The sequence below is a fragment of the Dipodomys ordii genome, unplaced genomic scaffold (assembly GCF_000151885.1).
Source record: "Dipodomys ordii isolate 6190 unplaced genomic scaffold, Dord_2.0 Scaffold5, whole genome shotgun sequence".
In the NCBI taxonomy this organism is placed as follows: Eukaryota; Metazoa; Chordata; class Mammalia; order Rodentia; family Heteromyidae; genus Dipodomys; species Dipodomys ordii.
This window is the reverse complement of record NW_012267221.1, coordinates 32,878,135-32,896,523: the sequence shown is the minus strand read 5'-3', so window position 1 is coordinate 32,896,523 and position 18,389 is coordinate 32,878,135. Positions and strand designations below refer to the sequence as shown.

The 18,389-nt window shown below is 34.6% G+C and overlaps 1 protein-coding gene across 1 annotated transcript in view; it reads right to left on the bottom strand.

The window, feature by feature from the left end:
- The window catches only part of Znf804a (zinc finger protein 804A), a 235,383-nt gene that overhangs the window by 5,147 nt on the left and 211,847 nt on the right, over positions 1-18,389 (bottom strand). Inside the window, exon 3 of the mRNA XM_013028727.1 lies at positions 1,729-1,859. Within this exon, the coding sequence (XP_012884181.1) occupies positions 1,729-1,859 (131 nt within the window). The remainder of the gene's footprint in view (positions 1-1,728; positions 1,860-18,389) is intronic.

Genomic DNA, 18,389 nt, shown 5'->3' with positions numbered 1-18,389 from the left:
CCCCACTCTTCTCATTCCCCCAAAGTTGTAAAGTTCATTTCCAATATACTGTCTTGTACATATCATTGTTGCAGTGGGTCATCCTATATCCTTGTTTCAGCATTTTATGATTCTCCTTCCCCTCTCCAAATTAGACAAATGTATATACAAGATGCAAGGTACCAAAATCAAATACATCAACAACAGGGGGAAGAACATGCAGAGGAAACAAAAAAAAATCACATAATACATTAAAATAACAACAAAGAAAGATGTCTTATATCCATATCTTGGGTTCGTTTCATATAACATCATCTTATAATGTCTTATGTACATAGCTTTTGAGCTTTTCTGCTCATCTGATAAAATTATCCTACACATATATTAATTATTGCAAACGAGGGAAACCATAGGACGTATATTTCTTTGGGTATGGCTTAAAACACTTAGCATAATTTTTCCAAGTTTTTTTCCATTTTCTAACAAATGGGTTAGTGTCATTCTTTCTGATGGAAGCATAGAATGCCAAAATATATACCACATTTTCTTGGCCCATTCATCTACTGAGGGTCATCTGGGTTGGTTCTATATCTAAGTTACCGTGAAAAATGCTGTGATAAACATAGCTATGCTGGAGCTTTGTTTTTATACCATATCAGAAATTACATTGTCAATTGCCACTTCTAGGATAAGACATTACATAGGTCCCACACTTCTCTATCACCTTATCTTTCATCAATTTTTCACTTATTCTCATATAGAATAAACATATCTCATTACTGAATTGTGGCAATGTTTATTTTTTTTCTAACTGTTCCACATAGAATTCTAAATATATTTAGACTTTACTTTGATTTGTTGTCTAAATTTAGCTTCCCTAAAAATGTTCAGATATATCAATATATCCAAAAACATTATTCAGTACAAAAATAGATATGGTATAAAATCATTGTTATAGACAATAACAAGAAAAGGTTTATTTATTGGGAAAATAAAAAGGCACTTTCTAAAGTGATTTTGTTTTAATAGCATTCTTCTAGCTGGGGTTATAAGGTCTGAATTTTAATACTGTTCATATCTAACCACTGCTCACTATGAGAAAGAGGTCAAACTTTAAGAGCTGTGAACTTCTAACAGCTCAGTTATATTTTATTCACAGGAACACTAATTCTGATATATGCTTGTAAAGGGCACAGAATCTTCCTGATTTCCTTTTTAAATTTTAAAGAGAACTTTGAATTAAAGTTCTCCAAATATTCATTCAAAAATTAAGTTCCTCTTAAAACTGCTTTTGTTTAAGAAGGTCACAAGAGAGAGTCTTGCTCTCATCTTTAGTAACATGTTTTCCATGTCACAAAAAATAGAATAGTTTTCAATTAAGATAGTCTAAGAATATAATATTAGACTAAAAATAGTATTATAAAGGTGATGTACAGAGGAGTTACAGTTACATAAGTCAGGTAAAGAGTACATTTCTTTTTGGACAATGTCACCCCTTCTTTCAAATCTCTCCAGATTTATATTTAAAAACTGAAATTATGATAATGTTGGCGTTTTAATGAAATGTGCAATAGACAGGTGTTTGAATAAAATGTAAATTACTGTTTACAACCCACAGAAGGCCATGGAAATGTGTGTGCTTTATTCTAGGTACAGAAAAGATAAATCTGTGCCCTTTATTTCTCACTCCTCCAACCCTTTTATTTTTGTCATATTTTAAGGAAACTTAACATTTCAGTGAATACTTACCATACAGTTTCCTTTCTTAGCTCAGCCAGCTTGTGCAAACGTTGGAGTGCTTTTTCCTGTTTTCTTTCATCTTTCCTGGATTTAGATGCTACATTCCGAGCAAATTCTCTTTGTTTCAGTTCTTTGAGTCTCTATTAAAAGACATGGAAATAATTAATGGTAGTATTGCTTGTGGTAAATTCTAAGTTCTGTACTTGTTGGAATTTTCCAGTATACTATACCTGAGTTCAACAAAGGAAAGCACATCATTCATAAAATAACATACTTTTAACAAGAGTATTTTTTCTGAAAATATTAGAGCATATTATCATAGCAAAGTAAGATATATCTATATGTTATATAGACTGGACTTGAGAACTTGCCTCTCCTTCCTAATTGTTATCTGGTATGTTTGTTTAATTCAGGCGAGGCAATAAAATCATCTTGAATATAAATTGAACAAGTCTAATTTAGTTAGGTATTTTAATTCTATATATTACTCCTTATATTTTGGCAAGTTCTACACTTATAAGTTTTCTGGTCTTTTGCATGTCTTCTAAAAACAAATTTGTGATATTATTCCATAAGGCAAAAGACCTCTACTGAAGTGGTTTTAGTAACCCCCTCTCTCAAATATCAGGCAAATCTTTTCAAAAATACAAGGAAGTGAAGAAGGTCAGTATTGCTTTGATGGAAATTTTTATGGATATTGTAATTATTTTTATTTTTATTAGAGAAACTTTTATGTGTTGAATGCCAGATAAAAGAGCATGAAGACTTGAATAGAGATGGTAAATAGATTTGTGTGGCATTCAATATAAGGGACATTAAGGCAGTCCATGTTCCAAATTATATCATTATATCTTTCACAGAGACAATATATTAGAATAGCATTTTTCTGAAAGTTCATGTCATTATACATTTTTACTATGTAAGAGTCTTGGTGAAGTATTCTAGAGAAGTTAAATATTCACCAGTCACATTTTTGTAAAGTTATTGAATAGCATTTTAGAAATGCCTTATACATGTACATATACATGTGTATACACATATAAAAAATCTTAGAAGAATGCACAATATATACTTACTCCATAATTATTTGTTCATTGTATTAGGTAAATGACTTGTATCCTCCAAATTAGAAATTTTCTACCTCAAAAATGTTATTTATTCTGGTTTAATAATATTAAACTCTGAACTATCCTGATTATTCTCAATTCCATCTACATAGCACTATATAACCAAGGCAACTTATAACATACACAGAGCTCTACTTTCAAATTATTTCCTATATTTTACTTGATGCATTTTATATAAGCTTACATACACACACACACACACACACATATATATATATATATATATATATATAAATCTATCAGCTCTCTCTAGACATGTGTGTCTTTTCTAGAATAAAAAACAATTTTACATTTATTGAATTTTAATATATTAAATTTTAAATTTATTTTGAGCATGTTCTATCCATTAATATATGTGTTCAGGAAGTTTTTCCAGAGGAGGATTTATCTATTTTATTTTCTGATACTGAGGTTAAAACTCAAGGTCTTATACTAAGTCTATTTGCTTGCTCAGCAGACACTATGCCATATGAGCCATGCTTCCAGCCAAACTTTCTTACTGGTTAATAAGAGTCTTGCAAAATTTTCTGCTAACCAACTTCAAACCATGATCCTTTGGATTTCAACTTCCTGAGAGCTAAAATTACAGGCATGAGACACTTGTACGTAACAAATTTTATTCTTAAAATTAAATTATGTAATTTGTGTGTGTGAGAGAGAGAGTGAGAGAATGAGAAAGAGATAGAGAAAGAGAGAGAGAGAGAGAGAGAGAGGTTGCTGGGGCTTGAACTCTGGCCTGGGCACTGTCCTGAACTTTTGCTCTCCAGGCCAGTTTGAATCTCAGCTCCACTTCTGGCTTTCTGGTGGTTAATTGGAGAGAAGAGTCTTAGGAACTTTTTTGCTCAGGCTGACTTTGGACCATGATCCTCAGGTCTCAGCCTACTACATAACTAAGATTGCAGAAATGAGCCACCAGTGACAGCTGTTTTGTTTTGTTTATTGAAGCATCATTTAATCTTTATCATTTTCAACGCCATCTACTGAGTTTTGAGATTATTAGCACATGGCACCCTGCGTGGCTTCCAGAGTAGTATTTTTAGCCAGATACAAATCCTGACCAACAAGAGAAAATATAAAACTTTATGTATGATTATTCAGTTCATAATTACACCAACGATCATTGTGTCATAATTGCAAACCAAATTTTCATAAATGTCTCTGGGTTCATATGGCCATTCTTACAGTAGAATTGTTGGAATAATAAAATATACACAAGTGTTTGTTTTGAGGTTTTGAATAGTTTTCACACAGACATATAACTGCATATTTCCCTCAGTATATATGAGAATGTGTAACATAGCTATTGATCATAGCATCACCCATTTTTAAAAAATGTATAGACAGCAAGTAATGTTGTTACATTTTACTATATTAATTTTGCTAATATTTTGTTAGTATCCATTTGTTTGATTAGAAAGCAGAAATATTTTGCAAACATCCACACGGCTTCCTCAAATGCATTATAAGAATTGCTGATTTGATTCTGGCAATAAACACACATGTCAAAAAAGCTTGAATTATTATTCACATTCAGAATGAAAAAATGAAGGAAAGCATATTTTAGAGACTTTTCAAGAGTCATTATAAATGTTAGAATCAGCACAGCATTAGAATCAGAATTTCCTAAAACATGCCTTATGATTTTTCTCTTCATATTTATTTTACTCTGTTATTCAAGATGTTAATTCTTAAGGACTCCCTGACAAGGTTGTGATGCATATATTCATTTATCTTTCATTGAGTGATGCTATCAGGTTATTCTACATGCAGCTGATACATAAATAAGACAAAGAGAAAAAATCCTATTCTTTTTAATGTTATTTTATCATAGTTGAACATGAAGATATTAAAACATATAAATATTGTGGTTATATAGCCTATAGAAAATGCAAACTGATATGGGTGAGGCAAAGTAAGCAGGAACTGTGGCCAGAAGAGGGATAGAAATCTCAAATAGAGTGACTAGAGAATGTTTATTATTTTTTGGAGCAAATTATCACAAATTCACCATGTTAAAATAATCCAATGTTTATTATCTGATAGAGTTCCAAGGGTCAGTATGCCTGTGTTTTATTCAATCAAGGTGTTTGTTAGGTTTGATTTTCATCAGAAAGCCTGTCTGGGAAATTTCCTCTTTAGAGCTTGCAATGTCTTCAAAATTATGTACCTGTAGTACTGAGAATTTTATTGCCTGCTGCAATCACTATTAGCAACTACAGACTGGCAGCTTTTTTCTGGGCCAGGACCCTTTTACCAGCTCCTTTACAGGATGACAGCTTCTTTGTCCAGTTAACAAGGACCAGTTTCTACCTCCATTCTACTCAGATAGACTCCTGTATCACATAATGTAGATTTATAGAAGTTAATGGTATGGCATCCACTCACTTTTTCATATTTCATCAGTTACAAAATACATTATAGACCCACTAATGGCATTTTTGAGAATTAATAAGGAACACTTGCACTATGGAAAGACACATTGGGATAGTGACAGTTGAGAAAATACTTAAAAGGAAGTGAGGATATATTGCAGATTAAAGAAAAAAACAAAACAACAATAACAACAGCAACAGAAAACACCTCTAAGCAGCAAGAACAGCCAGAGTAAAAAGTAAAAGTAGCTACTTCTGTTTAAATTACTTCCCCTAATGGACTAATGACTACTTGGTAACATTGATGCTTTTGAATTGCTGGTTTACAAATGGTGGTGGGGGGGGGAAGAACTATTCATACTGTGGGCAACAGACAAATGACAAAAGATAAAATTTAGGTCTGACTTACAGACAGCTGTGTGAGCTGTAGTCACCACCCTAAAATAGACAGATGCAGCTATCTAGCTCCTTGCTGAGACATCCTTGGAGGCCAGTAATGAGGGAAAATACACTAACAGGCAATACTTCATGCAATAAATCTGATTGTTCATTTTCTTTGGAAAGAAAGAAGGTCAGCTTATAAAATGATGTATCAAGTCATAAGATGAGAACAAGGATTTGAGTGAAGGGTATAGACTTAGAAGAAACATGTTCAAAAGCTGGAGACAAAATGGGCTGAGCAATTCAACACACTCCTCTGGGAAAAGCCCAGAGTTGGCCAAAATGGATTTTAATAATAAAATGGACAGGTTGGCTTGTGGTGTGACAACCAGCAAACCTTTTTCCAGCTACTTTTGCTATCACCCAGTGGGATTATGAAAAAAAAATTAGTCATGGTGGTAGAGAAACAGGTTATGTTTAAGCTCTGACAAGTAGATTTGCGCTCACTGAACTCAACCTGGCTCCAGGAGCTAGACTAAAACTTACCCCTAATATACCATCATTCCCTGGATGCTCAGCCAGCTGCCTGCTGGCAGTTGATTAAATTGGACTGCTTCCATTTTTAAAGGAATACCATTAGATTCTTCCTGGAATAGAAATTCACTCTAGATATGGAGATGTCCTCTCTGTACCCAATACCACTCATCAAACCATTCACAGAATGCCTTATGCACGATGCCTTATATTGTATTTGACATAGCATTGTTCAGTTCAAAATAACTTACTTCCTAGGAAATAAAGTTCAGCAATGAGCCCGTGCTCATCAAATTTACTGGGATTGCTATGTTTACAAATGTTCTGGAGCAGCCTTTGCAATCCTCAGATGTAGCTCTAGCTAGCTGGTAATACCTTGCAGGACTGCGGTGAGGTTCTTGTATAGGCTGTTACATGCTTGGAACCAGAATGGAATACTGGGTGCTATGTATATGAATCCCAAAGCCAGGATTCATGCATCTACAAATCAATTAATTGAAATCCGAGAGTGGTTGCAGTCCCTATAGTGATCCATTACCTTTCTACCTGTGTCCTTGTGCTCTGCTGGCCTAGATATCTTAATGCAAGGGGAGGAATGTTTCCACTGGGAGACATAATGCTGTTTTTTAATGAAAAACTAAGTTTTTTTTTGGCCTGGTTACTTTTGTCTTTTTATGTTTCTCAATGAACAGGTAAAAAAGGGAGTCACTGTGTTGTGGGAACTACCAAAGCCAATTGGGCTGTTGCTCCACAACTGGGAGCAAAAAGTAATATGTAGAATACAGGTGCATGCCTTAGACCCTGTTCTGGAAGAAAAATCAAGGAAAAAGGACAACTGTATTCGAGCAAGTCTAATGAGAGCACAGACAGTTTAGGTGATTATAGATATAGTTAAGGTGCTCACTAAGTACAACAGGAATAGATGACAGAATAACACAGTTACAACCATGTGAGCAGCCACAAAAGTGAAAACACTAATTGTCATCAGGAATTTTTCTTCATGTTGTGGTTTTATATATATATATATATATATATATATGTTTATATATAATATGGATATAATGCATAATATATTATATGATATTAACTGTAATGTTCATTTATAATCATCCCTCAATATGTATAAAGGACATTTTAGGTCCCTGAGAAAATATCAGAATCTATGGATGTTCATGTTCTTTATATAAAATGCACAATATTTGCATATAACCTCTATACATACTCTTATATAGGTTAAATCATTTTTAGGTTACTTACACCACTGCATATAATGTAAATTCTGGGTAAATATTTCTTATACTGTACTAGTCAAATATTAATGGTAAGAATGTTTGTATATGTTCAATAAGGAAGCAATATTTTCAACTATTTTTAGCCATGTTGATTTCATGGATGTGGAACCTACAAATGAGAAACATACAGATAATAAACACATAAAAATATACACATTCAGTGCATTTTCACTTCCATACTTTTATCATAACTTATAAGATGTATTGGAATGTATCATAGTATTTTGTTATGGGTACTTAAATCCTAGTTTTTAAGTTATAGAACATTAAGATAAAATGAATGATGATTTTGCTTCACATTTTGGGGAAAGGGTTTGTAGGTTTTCAGTTTTATCCATGATAGTTGTATCATATTAGGGAAGAATAAGCTTGTGATTGTGTTTCTGTTGGATGTTAGGTAAGGGTTAAGGAGCTGTGAATGGGTACCCATTCAAGAAGAAGCAGACTTGCAACGGTTAAATCTATGGGTCAACTTGGCCTGTCCATAATTCCCCCTAGTTAGCCAAACACTAGTCTAGATTTTGCTGTGAAAGCATTTATTTTAATGAGATGAAATTGTAAGCAAACTTTGATGAAAGGTGCTCACCCTTTATAATGTGTAAATCTGGCTCATTTAGAACCAAAGAGTTCAAGGAAAAAATTGAGACTCCTAAGAATTGTGTCTTCAGGCAACCCTCCTCAACTCTTCTAGCTGTCACTCTGCCCTGTAAACTTTGAATTTATCATTTCCTCTAGGTATACAGACCAGCTAATTAAAATCTCTCTCCATCCACCCCTCCCCCCCACCCATCCCCACCTCTCCCAGCCCTAAGTCTTTGGAGAATGCTGACTAATAGATTTTTCTCATGGATATGAGTGCACTAATTTAATGTTCTTGATAAGCACTATTAGTTGCTTTCACATATATATCACATTATTTTTTATTAGTAGCATGTGAATCCATTGTGAAAAGAAAAAAAAACTAAAAATCCAGCCTTTCTTGTATATAAGTGGTTATACAACATGATTCTCACTAATTGCATTGTAAACAAATATCTCTGAAGTGGATATCCTTAAATAATAAAGCAAAATATTAAAAAAAATCAGGATGACTTCTTCATGAGAATAAAATCTCCTGAGGTTTTTTTTAAAAATTATCTTAAGAAATTGAACAAAGGAGTTGCCATTCAACTAGGCTGTTTCCTTTCTGAGTTTTAACCAAAGAATACAGTCCCCACTTATGTCTGATTGTGAGTCTGAATGGACATATCGGCAGCAACTCTCTCAATGGTGAGGCTGACAGTTTGGCAGAGGCCTTGATGGTCACAAACAAGAAAGCAAAAAAATGAAAGATACCAGTCCCAAACAACATTGTCTTGTTAATTGGTGCAGCAGTATTGTTCTGATGCCTATGTAATTTGGAAATAAAAAGGCTAACATTGAGGTTTATCTTATTCATAGTTTGATATATATATAGAGAGAGATGGATAGATAGATAGAGATGTATTTATCTATCTATCTATCCATCTGTCTATTCTGACTAATCCTCTACATAATCTCATCTCATATGAACTCTAAAGGTCTCTGCAATATTTACATATTGAGATGTATCTTTCAAATGTCACATTTTAAGATTGAGCAGATATTAAGTAAAACATATCTAGAGCAATAATAAAAATTGCTTTAAGTGATATTCTTATCAAAAGCAAATCTGGCAGTCTTTGTCTTTGTACTTCTGGTATTGCCTTCATATATATATATATATATATATATATATATATATATATTACATTATCTACTATTACTGTTTCCCAAAGCTTAAAACATCCCTTTGATTCCAAGAGAACTGTTTTCCATCAAGACCAATTTTCAATGGCTTTTGAAAAATCTAAGTAGGCTTTTACCTTATAGAAAAGTAATATCTCAAAGAATTACAACTCAATCATCATCTCCGTTTCCTGAATCAATTCAGCTCTCTGGAAAGAAACTAAGCTGAGGGTTTTATTAGAATGTTAGCAAATATAATTTTTTTTCAGAGAAGGTTAAGATATTCTAGTGGATGTAATCAGACTTCAAGGTGTAATTTCCCTCTAGTCATTATTTAATCAATGGCATTATCTGAGTGATCCTGTGGAAGAGTCCTCTTATTTTAAAAAAAATTCATTTTCCATTACTATCATGAATGCAGATCATTTGGACTTTTCTTGTGGCAGCTTTAAAAGCACCTAATCTCTTAATGGCATATCAGATCTGAACAATATCTTCCCCCAAGGCCTCTCATTCTTTAGATTCCATTAACTCAAGGTTCTCTTTGTGGATAAAAACCTCATTCTAGTTCTAATATAAAAGTCTTTGCAATCAGGGTGTGTTATGTCTAAAACTGATTTTCTGACCATAGAGTTCATTTTCTTTAGTGCTGGATCAGGAGTGTCTCATACATTGTAAATGCTCATGAATGCTTGTCAAATTGAGTTGAAACAGGGTGGCTTAATTTCCTCATACAATAGAGGCTTTGAACATTTGCTAACACAAAACTATATAAGATCCTAAACAGCATAATGTGAACAATGGAAAATTGGTTGTAAGAAATGTTGACACTGTTACTGTTATTGCTTATTATTGTTGTTGTTGTTGTTGTGCCAGGACTGGTGCTTGTACTCAGTGCCTGTGTGTTATACCTGAGCATTTCAGATCAAAGCTAGTGTTGTATCACTTGATCCACATCTCCATTTCTGATTTTTTGCTGGTTAATTGGAGAAAAGTGTTTCATGAATATTCCTGTTTGAGCTGGCTTCTAACAACTGGCTTCAGGTCTCATCTTCCTAAATAACTAGGATTATAAGTGTTATAGGAATTCCAGTGCCTGGCTGATTTTTTTAAAAATGCATTAATAACTTCAGTAGGCAGAAAATGTAGCATGGTTGAGTCATGCCTCAACTTCACAATCACATATTATGCAGCTACTGCATATAATATTATGAGTTGTAAAATACAAAATTCCTTCAATATTATATTTTAAAAAGAATATGTCAGTATTTTATAATAAAAATTTCTACATCGGGGCTGGGAAGGTGGCTCAGTGGTAGAGTGCTTGCCTTGCATGCATGAGGCCCTTGGTTCAATTCCTTAGCACCACATAAGCAGAAAAAAGCCAGAAATGGTGCTATGGCTCAAATGGTAGAGCGCTAGCCTTGAGCTGAAGAGCTGAGGGACAACCCCCAGGCCTAGAGTTCAGGCTCCATGACAGACAACAACAACAAAACAAAACAAAACAAAATTCTATGTCTATACACATAGAACAAGATGCACGATATGTCATAAAATTTCTTTTTTTTTAAGGTTAACTCAGAATAAAATTAGTTCTCTTCTTCACTATATATAGTATTTTTTTTCTATTTTTACTATCAGTATTAATTGAATTAGCATGTCTTAAATTTACATTTGAAAAATTAAAAGCAAATGTATTTTAAAACTGAAACAAGGTGATATCTAAGGGTCTAGTTTCAGTTTTCTGTACATGAATATCCAGTTTTGCCAGCACCACTTGCTGAAGAGTGTCTTTTTTCTAGCCTATATTTTTAGCTCTTTTTATTAAGTAATATGCATATTGCCGGGCGCCTGTAGCTATGCCTGTAATCCTAGCTAAGTAGGAGGCTGAGATCTGAGGTTCGCAGTTCAAAGCCATCCAGGGCAGGAAAGTCCGTGAGACTCTTATCTCCAATAAACCGCTAGAAAGCCAGAAATGGTGCTGTAGCTCAAGTGGTAGAGCGCTCGCCCAGAGCTGGGACAGCGCCCTAGACCCAGAGTTCAAGCCCCATGGCCTACAAAAAAAAAGGTGCGTATCAGTCTGTAGGTTTATTTTTGGGTCTTTTGTTCTGTTCCACTGATTTTCAGGTCTATTTTTGTGCTGGTACCAAGCTGTTTTCATTACTATGGCTATGGCTTTTTAGTAGAATTTGAAGTTTGGTGTCGTTATTCTTTCAACACTGTTTGGTTCACTTAGGATTGCTTTTGTGATTTGAAGTCTTTTGTTATTTCATGTGAAGTTTTGGATTGCTTTCTTGAAGAATCTTATTAGGATTTTGACGGGTATTGCATTGAATTTGTAAACTGCTTTGAACAGTATCCCCATTTGCAAAATGTCAATCCAGAAAAGTAGAATTTTAAAAGCTTCCACCAAAGAGTTCCTTCACATCTTTGGTTGAGTTAAATCATGGATATTTAATTTTATTTTATTTAATGCTATTACAAATGAGGTTGCTTTCCTGATTTTAGTCTCAATCTTCTTATTGTTGGAATACGGAAAAGATGCTCAATTTTTTGTTCGTTTGATTGATTGATTTTTATACCCTGCTATGCAGAAGTATTGAATCAGCTATAGAAGCTTGGGGGAGGAGACTATAGGATCCTTTAAATATAGGATCGTGTCATGTGTTTTACTTCTTCCCTCATTATTTGGATCCTCTTTGTGTTTTTCTCTTGCCTTATTGCTAGGAATTGGAATACTATATAGAAGAGCAATGGAGAGAGTGGACATCCTTGTCCCATTCTTTATTTTAGGGGAAACTAAAACATTTTTCCCTGCTAAGTATAATTCTGGCTGTAAGTTTTTCAAATGTAGCTTTTTATTATACTGAGAAAAAAATCTATGTATTCCTAGTTTCTCCAGAGATTTTATCATGAAGGGGTGTTGGATCTTGCCAAAAGCTTTTCCTGCATGGATTGAGATGACCATGTGGTTCTTGTCCTTGCTTTAGTTGATGTGTTGTATTATTGATGTGTGTGTGGTAAATCAGATTTCCATACCTGGGTTAAATCCTGTTTGATTATAGTGTATGATTTCTTTGTAATAGTTACAGAAAGAGGTATAAGACATTTTAGGGCTCCTGAGCACATGTCGAAACTTCCTAAATTAAGATCCAGGCAACACAACACATCAAAGTAAAGACTTGATAAGTGGGATTGCATGAAGTCTCTACACAGGACATGACACGGCTAACAAGCTAAAAGGAAAGCTCAGAACGGGAGAAGCTTTTTGCCAGCTGTATATCAGACAAGGGTCTACTATCCAAAATATACTTAGAGCTAAAAAATTTATCTTCTCAAAGAAACTACAACCCAATTAATAAATGGGCTAAAGACAAACTGAGATTTCTCAGAAGAGGTAATGATGGTCTATAGACACATGAAAATGTGTTAAACTTCTCTAGCCATGAAGGACAAGCAAAGCAAAGCAACACTGAGATTCTACCTGGTTAGTTTAATCATCTTCAAGAAAACAAACAATAACACATGCCAGTAACATTGTGACAGACTCTAACACATTGTTGGTGGGAATGTAAACTTGTTCAACCACTCTGAAAAGCAGTATAGAGGTTCCTCAAAAAACTAAACATAGAGCTACATTATGATCCAAAATTCTATTCCTGGACATCTATCCAATAGAACACAAATAAGGTCACAGTAAAACCATCAGCACAACCACGTTCATTTTACTCATTCATTAGAAAGAATGACTGCACCATTGGTAAAGATATGGAAAACTTGGAAAGAATTATATAAAGTGAAGTAAACCAGATACAGAGGAAAAAGGTCACATAGTTTCTGTCATTTGTGATAGATAGAATGTCCCTATAAATCTGTAAGTAAACACGCTGGGTGGTATGCAAGCAGTTCCAAATGAATTGACTGAATTATAGTAGATGCTATGGAGAAGGTTCATATTGTGATTTGATTTTGTTTGTTAGTTTTCCTTCTTTTTTTTTTAACGAAGACTAAGTCAAAGCCCAACAAGTAAAGCACCATTGCTATTTGCAATGGGGTGGGGCCAAAAAGGAGAGGATAATGAAGCAGGGAGAGGGGAGAAAGCAATGAAGAATTCATTGTATTAAATGCATGATGAAAATGGTTTGTGTCAACAAAGAAGAAAAGGTGGTGTGGATCCATATGCAGGGAGTTGGGTTTGATGAAACACTGCAGGGCTTTGTTGTGCCAGTATAAATGGGAGCAAAAAAGGCTGACTTTGACAACATGGTTGCCATTCACCCTATCTCTTAAGAAGAACTGGTCACACTCCCTTGAGAACCCAGAGACTTACATGGCTGGCAGCTGGATCAATAGACTGAGATGAACCAAATGATCCTCTTTACTTCCTGATCCAGTTTTATATATTCCTTAATTCAATCAGGGACTTTCTGACAGTGGATAGTTTTAGTAAAGAATAGAACTTATTTATGTAATCATATTTTTCTTTGTTAATGTAGGGTTGATTTTCATTTGATTATATGTCACAATAATTAATATTTTAAAGTGTTTTTATTATCAGTTCTATGCTACTTTGTTCCCTCTTTTAGCCTCATCCCAAGTTTAAAACTGTATGAAGAACAATGAAGCTAATGTATGGTATGAGTGTAGCTTACTGATATTTTTTAGACAGGGTTTCCTGATCTAGACAGGCTTGTTTCACACTTTTGATCCTCCTATCTTGGCTTCTACCCAGCCCCCAACTGGGGCTTAAACTCAGAGCCTTGTACTCATTTGGCTCACTTACTCAGCTGTCATTCTACCACTTGAACCATAACTCTAGTCCTACTTTTTGTTGATTACCTGGAGATAGACTTGAGGACTTTAATGTCTCAGCTGAGTTGAACCTTGATCCTTCAGATCCTCCTTAGTAATTAGGATTACAGGAGTGAGCCACCATTGCCTGGCTATGTTCTGGTATCTTGAATATTAGTTATGTACCATTTTGAAAATGATTGAAACTCCTGATACATAAATATTACAATGGAAAGTCTTTGTTTTATCATTGTTTTTGAAGCCAGCATTATGCTTTACATATTGCAAAGCTATTTCAAGGATGTGACCTTTCTCTAATTGCAGTTACATTCTTTCTTCTGTTTTCAGTGACTTTAATGATTGTTATTTTTTAAATTATTTTTATGAGATAAAATTTAGGAAAGACTTGAGGAAGCTAGTTCAGTAAGAGACATCTTGCAAGTGAGTACCACATTCAGTAGGGGAACTTGACTATTTCTGAAGTCTGTTTCTCTGCTAATGAGTTCATAGTTCAGTGAATCATTTAACACTTGTATGTGGTTTTATCCTTTTATTCTCCCCTCAAAACTGTTCTAAACATTTGAAAGTTACAGCTTTTTCTTCCTATAAAATTTATTATGAATTTTAAAAAAGAATTCATTGTATATACTACAATATTCAAAAATGTAAGGGAAGAGATCAATTGAAGGGGAATGAGAGTGTTGTAGGGATACAGATCAAGATGCATTGTATTCACATACTACTTTGTTAAATGACATCTCCTTTGTGCACTTACTGAAAGATAATTTTTCAAACTGAAACAAAAATTACTATTATGTACACCACTACCATATGTTTATATCTATCTATCTATCTATCTATCACTATATATAGATATATATAACTTAATGAATAAATACATTGTTGCAAATATGTTTAAGCTATGGGAACATTTGAAAATAAATCAATATAGCTAAAAAGAAAAAAGAAAGAAAGAAAAGAACCTGATAATTTATGTTTTTTAAATCATGAAATTTCTGAAATGGTTTATGTTATTGTCATCTTGGTATAATGGTAAAATAATATGCTGGTACAGTAGTAGTAATAATTTGTGGGAAATATGTTATTCCATTGTATAAACATAAGACCATTATTTTGTTCTTTCTTTTTCATTTTGCTCTTTAAAATATGTATGCATAGTCAGGTGCCAGTGAATCATGCCTGTAATTCTAGCTACTCAGGAGGCTGAGATCTGAGGATCACGGTTCAAAGCCAGCCTAGGCAGGAAAGTCTGTGAGACTCATCTCCAATTAAAACCACTAGAAAACCAGAAGTGGCACTGTGGCTCAAGCGGTAGAGCACTCGCCTTGAGCTGAAGAGTGTAGGGACAGCACCCAAGCCCAGCGTTCAAGCCCCATGACTGACCAAAAAAAGAAATGTATGCATAGTTGTAGACTTAGATATTTTTACTTATTATGTAGTAATGAGTTTGTGAAAAATATACTGCCAAATATTTGGTTCTCTATGGAGGAATTCAACTTAGTATAAAATTAGAACCTTGTTTCTTAAGATTTAATGAAGAGAAATGTCTTTTATAATTAGAAAAGTGTTTATGATTGCAAGCTAGCAATTTGCATCTGAATGGAGAAGCATGTGAAGCATTTCATAATACTTGGTAGAAAGGTATTTTTGAAGCTCCCAGAGTTAATGCTTTCCAGAGCTGTGGTAGATGTACATATAAAGCTTACAAGTGGTATTGGTTCCCGTTTATGAGATGGAATTTCTAACCACAGATATTTCCACATCCATCCAGTCATGTGATGTCATAAATCTGTAAGTTGATGCCAAAGAAAAGAGCCTCAAACCACTTTGGGACTACAAAGACTCCTCCTGAAAGTCTATGAGATACTGGCTTATATCCTTCTATGTGAACATAATGTGAAACAATCATTCACTAACAGATATGTAACATAATAGTCCAGATGAATGCAAGCTGCCATCATAGCCATGAAGAGCAAAACTGGACATGGTGGAGATGATGGTCTGTACCCCTAGAATATTTGGATTCGTTTCACAAGTTTTGATGATACACATTCTGACACAGGTTTCCACAGATGTAGATAAGTGAATATAAAAGACATATTGAACATCTGAATCAACCAGCTGAGTCTAAAGGGAGGAGTCCATATGCTCGGGTTTCAATGATCCCTGAAAAAAAGCATGGGTTGGTGAAGGCAGTCAAAAATTCCTTGTATATACCACAGAATTGAGAACTGGAAGGGGTGGGTCAGAGAGGGGTGAAGATGTTGAAGTGGTGACACAGATCCAGATGCATTGTACACATAAACTGCTTTGTTAAATGTAAACACTTCAGTACATAACCTGAAATTACGTAAGGGAAGTTGTGAATAGGGAGGGAAAGGAGAAAATGTTGAAAAGGGTGACAAGGCTCAGTATGTACTGTATTCATAAACTGCTTTGTTAAATGGCAACTCCTTGTATAAACAGTTAGATCATAAACATATTTTCTTAAAGTATGGGTTAGAAAATTAATCCCTAATGGTCTAGTGATGGGTGACAGCTATTGTCCCAGGAGTAGGTTTGTCATCGTAGATATCCATGGGAGAGTTTGGCCTCTTTCAGTTGTCTTCCTTCCTTGCTTGTCCTTTCCACCATAGGATGAGGGAACAAGCAAACCTTGCCCGATGTCACTCTTTGGATCTGGATTGTCACAGCACTCAAAAGTGTTAGTATTAATTATAAATTACAAAGACTGTGGTGCTTTACTACAGCCCTCAATTTAAAAAAACAAACAAACATGATGTTGGGAATGCAGAGTACAAGGGATTCAATAGAGATGAAACTGAGCAGCTTTTCAGATATTTGGAAACTCCTGTTAGATAAAAGAAGTAAAAACTGAATAGTGCAATTTTCAAGAGCCCATTTCTTCATAGAAACTCCCAAACAAAATCAACCATTCAGGGGCTGGGAAGGTGGCTCAGTGGTAGAGAGCTTGCCTTGCATGCCTGAGGCCCTGGGTTCGATTCCTCAGCACTACATAAGCAAAAAGAAAAAAGTCGGAAGTGGCGCTGTGGCTCAAGTGGTAGAGCGCTAGTCTTAAGCTGAAGATCTGAGGGACAGCGCTCAGGCCCCACTACCGGACCCCCCCAAAAAAAACAAAGAATCAAAATCAACCATTTATAAAATCCCTCCCCTGTCTCTTGCTTCCTCAAAATTAATATTTCTGAATTTTGGAAAAGAGTCAAAGGTTTACAGCAACTATGATAACAGAATCAAGAAAAATGATGATAAATGCAGTAGGAGAGCTTAGTGGGGCATTGATTTTTCTCTTGTCCCAGTTAGTTAAATGGCAAAAGAAAAACTGTCAAACAAGAATGTCAAATATGACAAAAGTATCTTGAAAGTACACTTTTTGGAAAAAGTAAATCTGAGAAAAATTAAATCTAAGCGGTCTGTTATTAATAGACTAGCCCTACAAGAAATGCTAAAGAATACACTTACATTTTTAGTTAAAGAACAGCAGGAGTTACTTGAAGTCATATAACTCCTCCCTGCGCCCCCCCCCCCCCCCTCTCCAATTCCCCCTCTCCCCCCTCCCTCGCGCCCCCCCCCCCGCCACACCAAGCACAGTGGTAAAAGTAAATGTATACTTAAATATAAAAGCCTACACAACTATATTCTGTTGCACAGCCTGTCCTTCATTCCTATATAAGTTCAAATAAAAATATATAATCCAGGGCTGGGAAGGTGGCTCTGTGGTAGAGTGCTTGCCTTGCATGCATGAGGCCCTGGGTTCGATTCCTCAGCATCACATAAGCAAAAAGAAAAAAGCCGGAGGTGGCGTGGTGGCTCAAGTGGTAGAGTGCTAGCCTTAAGCTGAAGAGCTGAGGGATAGTGCCCAGGCCCAGAGTTTAGGCCCAACGACCAGACCCCCCAAAAAAAATAAAATAAAAAATATATACAATCCAATATATAATTACAGTGTATGAACCAATTATAATATTGGATCATAGCATTAAATTTTTATACAATATTCAAAAATGTAACATATAAGAATAAAGAAAAAGATAACTGTATTTAAGCAGATTATTAAAATAAGATTGAAACTAAGTTTATAGAAGAATGCTGACAGACATCTCCCAATACTATTTTTTAAATGTAGCTTAAATTAAATAAAAAATAAAGTTAGTAAAATTTAAATTTAGTAAAGTCTCAAATGAATTAGTAGGCTGAAACTTTGTCATTGTGGATTTGGCACTGGTTCCTTGAATGTAACACTGAAAGTCTGAGAAACAACAGACAGGACAACTAAGTGGGAGTTCAAAAAACTTAATTTTATACATCAATGGATACAGTTATATTTAGTATAAAGACAGGCTAGATATTGGTAGTCTTAATTGTAAATATTATATCTTATCTAGTGTCCA